The sequence below is a fragment of the Trichogramma pretiosum genome, unplaced genomic scaffold, assembly GCF_000599845.2.
Source record: "Trichogramma pretiosum strain Unisexual culture from Peru unplaced genomic scaffold, Tpre_2.0 scaffold48, whole genome shotgun sequence".
In the NCBI taxonomy this organism is placed as follows: domain Eukaryota; kingdom Metazoa; phylum Arthropoda; class Insecta; order Hymenoptera; family Trichogrammatidae; genus Trichogramma; species Trichogramma pretiosum.
In genome coordinates, this window is record NW_019641228.1 from 139,183 (window position 1) to 150,365 (window position 11,183).

General features: G+C 36.3%; 1 protein-coding gene across 3 annotated transcripts; it reads right to left on the minus strand.

The window, feature by feature from the left end:
- Nucleotides 1-37: 37 nt before the first annotated feature.
- Nucleotides 38-9,331, minus strand: LOC106650168 (glycerophosphocholine phosphodiesterase GPCPD1-like). 3 transcript variants are annotated; one of them, XM_014368040.2, is made up of 13 exons: nt 8,416-9,331; nt 7,097-7,226; nt 6,553-6,782; nt 6,306-6,475; nt 6,051-6,229; nt 5,838-5,969; nt 5,662-5,772; nt 3,377-3,530; nt 3,146-3,299; nt 2,848-3,073; nt 2,605-2,679; nt 1,460-2,043; nt 38-1,368 (listed from the first exon to the last, which is right to left on the minus strand). In XM_014368040.2, exons 2-13 carry the CDS (start codon nt 7,133-7,135, stop codon nt 945-947), a joined length of 2,478 nt encoding a protein of 825 aa, XP_014223526.1. In that variant the 5' UTR covers nt 7,136-7,226; nt 8,416-9,331; the 3' UTR covers nt 38-944. The 3 variants fall into 3 exon arrangements, with proteins under 3 accessions (XP_014223526.1, XP_014223527.1, XP_014223528.1); XM_014368041.2 differs by lacking the exon at nt 8,416-9,331 and adding an exon at nt 7,347-7,447; XM_014368042.2 differs by lacking the exon at nt 2,605-2,679.
- Nucleotides 9,332-11,183: the final 1,852 nt, after the last annotated feature.

Consider the following 11,183-nt stretch of genomic DNA (forward strand, 5'->3'; position numbering starts at 1 on the left):
GCAATCGTGATGCACTTGAAAAAATAATAAAAATTAATTTTGTTTTGTGAAAAATCGTTCAAATTTATTCTAGAGCTCTCAATTTGCTCACTGCATTACTGATACATACGAATGTCAATTGACATCATCAGGCGAAACCTCAAATGTACTTATATTTTTATACTTTGTTATGGACGTTATTTCTGCAAATTTCAAACTTGTGAATACATATAACAAGGCTGATTAAAAAAAAATTAATATTGGCCATTTATCACTTACTATAAAGCCCTTAAGTAATTTAACAAGCTTTTCAACACTATCGTCCGCGTGTAAAAAAGTTTATATTATAATTGGCGTTTCATGAAAGTAGACTAATCATAATATAAGAGTAACTTTTTTTAAATACATCATTATAGAGGTTTCGCTGTTTCTTTTAAAAAATAAGAAACAATAGACAAAAAAATCAATAGTTATACAATGTAGTACAATATAGTTTATGCATTTATAAATTTACTAATTTATATCTGTGTCATTTTCACTCTAGACAACGCATCAGTAAGCGATGAAAAAAAATCCAGTGGTATTTATATGTAATCATTTGAAAAAGTACGAAATTTCGTCTTCTCTTGTCGCTTATCAGTTTATATAATAAACATTGAAACATTTCCTTGAAGTGAAAAAAAATGATACGAACCACTGTTACAACTCATTAAAGCATTTCATTTTTTATCATCGCTCACCGTCGCACTATTTAACTAACATCGATTGGTAAAAAAAGATTCTCCGATCGAGTCTTACACGTGTTTAGAAAAAATGTTTAGAAGCACAATTGGCCAGCAAGAAAAGGATAATCAAAAGGAAATAAAGAAATAGAGAAGTTGCACAATACAATAGATTCCATGATTAATAGAGCGCACCGTGTACGAAGGGAAAAAGGGGATAAAAGATGTCAGCTTAATTTCTATTTAAACCATCTCCTTAGCTACTTCAGCAGTCGGAGAGGTGCAAACGACATCAGGTAGAGATGCGGAGCATGACTTCGTGCAGGACTTCGTCTTCGGCTGATGGCCCAAATTGGCCGCGCATATACTAAAGTCCTTGGTCAAATCACGGATCTCCTTGTCTTGCTGGCTAATATCACAGTTGTTGCACAGGTGATCCATCGCGGAGCCGGTCTCTGTGCTGTCATCGCTCTCGCTACCACCTGCACTCGTTGTACTACTGATTAACGAGTTGGCCGTGGTGGACGAAATTGATCCAGCCACGCCGCTGGCGACTCCGCTCGATTGATTGCATCCCTGAGCCAGGGCTATCAATGCCTTTTGATTTTCTCGCGCGTCCACCAGAAAGATGCTTTCCTTTACTTCTTTTGCATTGTATTCGTCGATTCTAGTGAAGTAGAATAACAATTATGAGTATTAGATTTGTATAAATGTGGTGTGAAAAAGAACATATCTTAGTAAGTATCACAAGTACTCACTTATCGTAAATCACAGCGTGCATGCCAAGCTTCTTTAAATGTTGTATGGTGTCTTTGTCGTTGTTATCGTCACCCCAACAAAATATAATGAGGCCTTGGTCTTTGACCATCTTAACAAGGCTCGGATCGCGCAATACATCCTCGGTATGAACATTGATGCCAAGTATGTCGCTGGCCAAAGCATGCCTCATGGCCATAGGGATGGATTGGCATCTGGGATCGTGATAGGTCGGATACTTAGCAGTTTCGCCTTGGGTCAGAAAAACGACCGGGTATTTGTTTTGCTTGAAACGCAACATAGCGCAAATGTCCGGATTGAAGGACGAGAAGACGACTTTTCGATCGCCACCGTGTTCCAGCACGGTTTTGCTTATGATATCCAAGTACAAATTCAGATCGAAGGGATGATTCAACTCGAAAGTACCGTCCTTCAACTGCATCGTCCATTTAATTTCGATGTTAAATCCAACGTGTTGGTCCAATTCTTTAAGAGCAGCTTCGAGAGTTGGGAACGGTTGATGATCGTCCAAATCCTCGTCGAAAAATTTGACTGTTTTTTCACGGCCCTCTTTGACGTGATAAACCTAAGGAAATTAAGCAACAAAATTAATATTCGGTACGATAGTATGGTTTTCATGAAGTGAACAATTTTAAAGGCCTTAAGGTCGTGTGGGGCTTAGCTCACTGAATGTTCTGACTTAGAAAAACAATAACTGACTTCTTTAAATTGATTTTAGAAAGGTGGTTATTATTTTTCTTAAGATGATTATTCTTAAATTTGTATATACTCTTATACTTTTTGTCACTCGAAACTCATCGATAAAAAATAGCTATGGCTTGTTAGCATGCTTTTGTGATGACTGAAAGCCACAACTTAATTTTCTTTTCTATCGATATATTCTCTAAATAAAATTCGACATTATTTTTCAACATAAGAATTTTAATTTCTAAAGAAAATTTGTCAATGACCAATGAGATGAAAAACTTTCGTAAACTAATGCATGGTAGCAGCTGTGCTACTGTAAATTGAAGTGTAAATTATTAATTGTAAGTAATTTGAAAAATGTTAGAAAACTTGAAGGGGTATTTAACATGCAGAGTAGAATGAAAATCTCGCATCAAGACTTCTCACAATAACTGCTCACCGACAGAACAACCTGCTCAGCTTTATCAAAGAAATGTAGTACCTTACCCAAGGAATCATTCGGATAAGTAAAATCCTGTTATTAAAAATAAAAGGTACAATATTCAAGGTGGGTATTTTTATGAAAATAACTAATCTGCGGTCATTTCTGGGAAATTCTTGGGGTTTCGCGGTATAATTAAAAAGTAGATCATATAAATAACAAAACTTTAAATCTTTATATTAACAATACAACGTGGTATACCTTAAGTAAATGTAGCTGTTCCAAAGTAAGATCCTTTACGGGTATTTCCAGCATATCCATAGCCTCTATTTGCTTTTTACGCTTTAAAGAAATGGAAACGTGAAAATCGTGATAGATAACAGGTATCAGATCCTTGGACAGTTGCACGTCAAATTCCACCATATCAGCTCCGTGATAAGATGCAGTTTTAAGAGAAGCAATAGTATTTTCACGGACATTTGCACAACTAAAAATTCAAGAACACATTTTAAACTCAATTGCTTGATCTCAAGAAAATAATAATCTCATTAAATCTTACTTTTTCATATGGCTTTCGAAAGAATTACCAAGTCCTCGATGTCCAACATCGAGTCCTGACCATCTCTGCTCCCAGTGCTTGGCATAAGAAATACTCATATCCCACGGAAAATCAGGGATTGGTTTAATGATAACATACTCAATTGTAAGTTGCCCTGAAAAATATTATAAATATAATTAAATTATTTCATTCATAAAAGTTTTATGTAATCAATAATGTTGTTAAATTTACCGATTGGCCTGTGTTTTGTACTAGTAATGGGCACTGTTAACTGTCCTACACTGCCTAGCAGTGCACTGGGCAGAACGTAACTGAAACCAATGTGACTGGGTGGTTCATCCGGGAAATTTTTACGACTGTACACGTAATAATCGACCAAGTAAGCCTGAAAAAATGAGAAGATTTTTATTAAAAAACATTATCAATAAGATTTTTCAAGAGAAAATTTCGGCGTCAAAAACGTCGAATGTCTTGTAATCGTGCAGTAACAGCAACTGTTAATTTTAATTATATCTGAATATATAATAAAAAATTTTAATTAAGTAATTTCTACGATCCTCAGCTATGAACATGAAACTCATTTTAAGAGTTTTCATTTGAAGAAACGAAATGCAAGATTAAGAAATTGAATGAAATTTTAATAGATGAGGAACGAATGATTCAAAATATATTATGATAATTTAAAAAAAAATGATGATGAGCCGATCGAAGATGTATCCCACTATCAGCAGAGTCCTCGTGAATAACTAATAATCTTTTAAATGGCCATGGTAATTTATGCAAAGAATTTGAATGAGCAGATTCGGTAATTGTTTATAGCAAAGAGCAAAACAACGAGAGACAAAGAGATAATATCTGCAATCGAGTTTTGAATCATTTTGCTTTGAATGTGCATGAGAAAAGACACACTAATCTACTTTTGAAAAGAACATGCACGAGTGTCTTTTTTTTATCTAAAACTCGATCATAGATACAACATCTTCGATCGCTATCATAAGCGATCTTGATTGGTCAGCAAATTCTTATTTGCTCACTAATCTTAGAAATTTGATTACACGAATTAGATCAATAATTTTTATATCCTTTTATAACGTTCCGTAAATTCTGCTTTAGCTGCGTAATACAATATCAGTGCCTTGATGTACGATGTTCGAGAAACCCCTGTGTCAACAGTTAGTTTAATTATAAAAAATTATTTCGGAAGGAAAACAATTTTTCTTTACATTACACATGATTTCCGATGGTCGATTGTACATCAATCACGAGAGTCCGTTATGACTTTTCTCAATATTGCATATACACTGAATAAATATAACAATAATGATAATAATAAATAATGTGAGGTACAGTAAACAATTAAAAAAAGGATTAAGATCGGACTCTCACCATTTCAGACGCATACAGATGTATTCGAGATGTGACAGCAATGACATCGGTATATTTTAAGTAACTTTATAATTCTTTTTCATTCTTTAAGTGTAGTGTCTAGACAGCTTGAATGTTGTGGAAACGTTTCATTGTCTTTCAATGATTCATAATAAGTTGAAAAGTTTTTAAATAAAAATTTTGATGACTCTACTTCGTTGTTTTCGGAACAAAAATATTTACTTGACCATTTCAATATATTTACTCTATTTTAAAGTCATTTTTTTGCACCATGGTTTTAGGTACTATTTCATTGATTGCAAGTAAATTATTGAAAAGTATGATAATATTTACGTGACTTGCCTTGCAAACTACACTTAAAAAGGAGTTGGAAGTCTAGGATTCGCATAAACCGATCTTTTGTACTGGCTTAATACTTTACCAGCCTAAAGTAAAAAATTTTTATGATTGTCAAACACATTATCACTTATTTCTCTTTGCTTAAGCAAAACCCAATTAATGTCGCTCTTTGAATATTGAGAATTTTTCCAAATACCGTGAAAAATACAGTTTACGAAAGCCTAGGCACAGTGGATGGAAATGGGTAAGGTTGTACGACAATCAAAACTATCATATCTCCTTTTGTTGGCGCGTAAAACAGGATGAAAATCTTTGCTTTAACATCTGATCAGCATATTTTGTGCGTTTGCTTTCTTGTTTTTGTATATTTCAAAGGTGGACTCTTGTTTCAGTTTGTTTTTGTTTATCCATTATCCATAAACCCAATATCCACAGCAGGTTGTGATCCTCATTCAGGTTCAACTAAATGCTGAACAAGATCAAGTTATTGTTTACCAAGTGAAAAAGTAAAAGCATTGATTAGTATTTAGAAGACTCTGCTTGCCTACTCGTAGTTTCTACTGAAAACTCACATGATATGGTCAATGAATATGATTGATTATGAGTTTCAAAGATATGATTTTTTTTCTTGTTTACTACTCATTGATGCATGTATTTTATAAAAAACAATTTTTTCCAGATAATATTAATTATTAAAAAAATAAATATAATGAAAGTATAGTACAATGAATATTAAACAAGATTATTAAATTGTTAAGACTGAGTTAATATAATCTGCAAGTTTTACTTACGACAGTTTCTGGGTATCGTACTGCTGCATTGAAAATTAAAAATTCATTTTCTTTGTAGTTTCTGCCAAATTGCTCTTGATATTTAAAATGTGCTTCTTCATCATTCATCACCTGTTTACAGTGGAATTATTACAATTGTGATAATAAATTAATTTTAAATTTAATCAATAACTTACGGCAACTTCTGTAATACTGAAAGCTGGTTCATCTACATAATCTAATGTATCCATAGACAAACTCTCATCTATATGATCTGCAGATTGATGCAACTCAAATGAATTATGTCGTACCAAATTTACTGGCGTCATCTGAGACAAAAATACGATTTTATGTGAAAGTGTCTTATAAAATAATAATTTTTAAAATAAAATTTGATAATTTGAGCATACTTTTATACACATTTCTTTATTTTGCAGTCTATTTTTCCAGAGCTTGATAGGATCATTAAACAATTTGAACTGAATGACTGTTTCATCTGTCAGCCAACCTCTTTCAATTTTGCAGTAGCCATCGTGATAACCAAATTTATGTGGATCAGGTATATCATTTTCAGTTGAATTATTGTGAGCTAAAATATTAAATTTTAATTAATAATGTTTACTAGCTCTTCCTCTTTATACATAAATAAAAATTTTAATTCTTACAATTTTTTTTAATTTGTCTTGGATGCATATGAGTTTCCCATTTTCTGATAATAAGTGTTCTGGGTGAATTTTTTGTACCATTAGGTTGACAAACAACAGCTATAAAATAACGAAACTGCACATCAACGTCACAAGGTAAAGAAACTTTTTGTGAAAATATATGTCCTTCACTGAAATATTAATGAAATGTTTAATCAACTTGCAAATTGCAAATTTAGACTTATTTTTTCATGTTTATTATATTTACTCAATATTTTTTTCATCACTGAAACGATTATTTTCAAAAGCATCGACACCATCTTCAGAATTCCCATAGTTATCTGCTGCACTCGAAGTACCGTTATTGTCAAATCGAATTGGAGAGTCGGGTCCGTTGCTCTCTTTTGCAAGCTGAACTGCCTGATTATGGTTCCAAGAGCCCAATTCAGGTAGATTTCCTACCACAAAGACCACATCATTCTTTTCTAAGCCAGGCACCTGTAAAATAATAAGCATTAAAAAAAAAATTCAATTTATATCATTGAAAGGATTAAATACTTCAAGCTATATGTTAAATCTACTTTAATAACTATTTGGAGCAACTTGAATTATATATGTAGTCATAAGTCAGTAAGACATAAGTTTAAATCATCCAATCTTGAGTTTTCTAAATTTTAAGATCAAGACAGAATATTTTTATGCAATGAAAGTTACACCTTGCTATTCTACTTTGGTAATATTAAAATTACTTTTTTTGCAGTTGGCTAACTTAATAATTGTAAGTTGTAATAAGTAACTGAAATAATTCTCACCTGGACTCTGAAAGTGACATCTCGTCTAGAGGCCCTCATGTTGATGGAATTATTGCAGATGACGTATTCAACTGCGAATTTCTATCTACAGATGACAAGAGTCTTCTCAATCCTCGCCTGTTCCGCAAACCTAATTAATAATAAAATTCCACATCTTTATCTCGTGTTTGCAAAAGGCAAGTGCATTAATGTACATATTACGAAGCTTAAAAATAAATTCTTAAATCATTCGCGATAAAAAAAAACTAACTCTCGCGCACACTATCGCGTAATGATATTGTGCTGCTGAGCTGACGGCAGAGCTCTTGAGTCGGTTTTCCGTGATTTTTCTTGTAGTTCCGGCGCGCACATCGTCGTATTATTATTAGATAACTCAGTACAGACCAACCAGAGCACCACCATACTAGCCCTCTCGAGTGTCAACAAAAAATTCAATATCAATATTTAATTGATTTTTCGCGTGTTTTGTCACGTGTCAATAATAATTTCAGCAAGTAATATACTTGAAGCAAAGGGGGGAAAATATAATGTAATACTCATCGGATCGTATTTATACACGCACGCGCGACACGCAGACTCGGTTAAAATATAAGTATACTCAGATTCGCGCATGTATGTATAGCAGTCTCGACTGCATTGCTCACACAATCACACACACACACACACACGCAGGCATGATTTATATACGTACGTATGCATTGGCTATATCGATTGCTCAAGCAGCTCAACAAAGCCAAAATTTTGCACTTGGCTTTAGCGGAGGAAGAAAAAGTTGTCATAAGTGAATAATTAATTTACGAAAAGAACTAGAGTTTGACGAGTACGGACGTAATAATGTCAGTTGTATAATAGGCGTACTTTACTTTTGCGTCTCGTTTTTGTGCGACGCTCTTGTCTTACGTATAACGCGACTGCAGCTGCATGCACGTATATACCCTCATTAGAGGTGTATTGTACACCCGCACACACGTGCGGTGTCACCCCCAAGTCTCGCGCGGCCTGCTGCACTCTGCATACGAATTGATGCGAAATTTATTAATCATATTCGCACGCTTATAGTCACGCATGTAGGAAGTAAGCCTCGGTTTCGCTTAAATATATTCTATTCGTAGTATCTCGTGCAGCTTTGACAGATCGATAATTTTTCTCGGCCGTGTATATTTTCATGCGCAAAGGTGAGTCCGCAAGAGCTCGATACGTGTTTTGTCTTCTGCTGCGTGAGTCAAAATCGGAGCTCTCGCAGACAAACAGACGAGTTTCAAGCTGGCTAGCAATAATAACGACGGATATAGAAGCAAGTATCGGATTTAAATACTTACACGTAGCTTATGAGGAAATGCGTGCCGCGAACTGATCGTTCTCAACGAATGTCTGAAGCAACAAAAAAGCAGTTGTCTTTCTCTCACGTATGCCTTGTGACCCGGGAACACACAAAATGCCGTCAAAGTGCTACAAAAGATGGAGTAGTTTTTTGTGTTCTGCAGCCTCTTATATATCCCGATATCGAAGCGAAACTGACGCAGCCCTGCTGGTGGCTCAAACTTGCACGACGTTCTTGCTGTTTTCGATGTTGACAACAGTCGACGTAACTACTGCTGCTGTTGTTATTGTTGTTATTTAACGAGCGGACAAAGATCGTAAGTATATGCCGCTGGGGTTGAGCTTGTGTTATTTAACAAAGGCAAACTCCAAGATGAACTCGTACGGCTTGCTAGTGCTTTTTCTCTCCTCATCCGACATGTTTTGCCTCTCAGAAACGCAACTTGGCAACTCGGGTGTCTCTCTTATGTACGATGGTCTTTTTTTAAATGTTTACGTATACACACGCGCGTACACGCCAAAGTTCTGCGTAAGTATATGTACACAGAATTGACGAAAGGTCGTGCGCCGAGTAGTCAATAGAGCTTGTCGCTCGTTGGAAGAGCTGCACATGCACGGCGCTTTCTTCCTATTTCTCTCTCTTTCTCTCAGCTCTATACGTACTTATTATGGATAAACAAGTATGGCCGGTGCACAGTATAAAGCTTCACTTCCGTGACAAGATAGACGTAGGCGCAAAGCGAGACAACTACACACGCAAGTATCGACGCACAATCAACAAACACTGTGGGCAGCTCGCGAGAGAAAGCTTCGCAACAATATGTTTTTCTGCAGGGAGCGACTTGTGTTGTGTTATATATATTTTCTGCGAGGCGCGACTTGGCACTGCTGTTGACTGTCGACAGCGAACTAAGTGACTGCGACTTACTCTCTCGCTCGGCGCCTGCTGAACCGCTGCGCCCCCACGCGATCTGCCAGCAACAAACAGAACGTGCGTCGTGCATGTGTATTGTATTATAGCCCGTGAAGGCACAAGTATATGGCAGAAAATATATAATAATGACACAACGCAGGAGCGAACCCGTGGAGTCGTGAATTTCTCGAGTTTTGTATACCTTTCAATATGTTGAGCTTACACATAACGAGAATGCAAAAAAAGCCAGTCTCGACGTGCAAAGGTAAGAATTTGGGGAGGGTGACGATGTTTACGGAAGAGGTTAACGCAGGTGATGCAAGTACCGAAAGTAGGTATACGAAGAAAGGGCTCGGGCTTATCCTTTTTGTCCATTTCTGACATGGATTTTTACTACTGGGTCTTAAATTGAATTTAATCGAAAATCGATTATATCGATTACGTGTGCGTTTGAAGCTTGCTAAAACAAATAGAGCTTGAGAACGAAAACAATCGAAATTCCAACTGGTATTTTTTATTTTTGTTTTTTGTTTTGTTGCAAACCCACTGAAAAGATTGTGTGTCGACGCAGGAGTGTGGCCCGCGCATAACGCAGATCTAAGGCGATTGAAAAAGATGATGAAATTTACAGGATTATTGTATTAGGGTACGATCTAAATACATTAAACTGGTTTCGCAGGTGGAAAGTGGAAACGGGCTCTCTCGTCGCAAAGAGGCGGATATATCCATTTACATATATTATTCAGCTATCGGTTATTCATACATGTGCTTTCCTGCAGGCAGCTGATTGCGAGACTGATAAAAATGCAATTTTTCTCACTCCCGAGCTGCAGCAGCGACGTATTGAGTCACTCAACTTTCAACCAAGTCTCGCATACAGGTATGTGTCGATGTAAAAACAGCTATTGTATAATAAATTTATCGTTACCCGCAGACGAGATGAAATCGAGCAATTTTACGGATGATCCACCAGCCACGCAGATCGAAAGATCGGCTGTCGCACGTTTTTTTTTCGTTTGACGCGCCGAAACAAAACTGCGTCGGCTCAAAAAAAAACTAGACGATGATTCATCTGCAAAACGCAACACTGCGGAGCTTTGTAAATAAATTACTGACGCAACGAGGCCGTAATTACAGACGTGTATATATGTAAATAGGCATTTTGTACTGCGCACGCGACCACACGCGACGACGTTGCTCTCGCCTCCGACGACACGGCACGGTGTATTTTTTGCCCTCCAAAGCAGTATATTTCTGAGTAGCGGTTCGCGCGAAACTATACCGGCGTCGGTGCCGCCGGTGCATGCGCGCATCGCATCGTATCGGTAAAAAGTTACACTTACTTGTCTTTGTATATATATTACAAGTGGAGTAATTATTTCGCCTTTTTTTGTTATTATACATTCATAGCGATCCATTTCTTTTGAGCTCAGCGATGAAGTAGCTTTTTTGTTGACTTCGAAGAACGCCTCGTACTTATTTACTTTCGTCGAATTTCTAATAATATTTAACTTACGAGTCTCTCTCTCTTTTCTCGATCGATCGATCGATGCATACGCTCTGCAATGCAACCGATGAAATTTGAGAAACGACTCGGCATGTAATAAATACGTATGAGTCCCTCGTATCAATGATAAACATTTCTTTCCCCTGCGCGATTGTTATCGGTCACGGATACGTTAAATATATACCGTGCTTATTTTTGTGCAGACAAAGAAGCCGAGATTTGCGTCAATAATTATCCGAGATCCGTGCCAGATTATGCAATATAGCGCAGGCAAATATACATGTGGCTTATCTCGCGCGCTCATCATCTTGCGCGCTTTTATTATTTAAAGTATCAACAAGAGACGC

Excerpts from the sequence above, each read along its gene's own strand:
- LOC106650168 (XM_014368040.2), bottom strand. The coding sequence starts at position 7,135 with ATGAGGGCCTCTAGACGAGATGTCACTTTCAGAGTCCAG. Across the intron at positions 6,783-7,096 it reads ATGTCACTTTCAGAGTCCAG|GTGCCTGGCTTAGAAAAGAA; the intron begins GTGAGAATTATT and ends ATTATTTTACAG. Across the intron at positions 5,970-6,050 it reads ATAAAGAAATGTGTATAAAA|ATGACGCCAGTAAATTTGGT; the intron begins GTATGCTCAAAT and ends TTTTTGTCTCAG.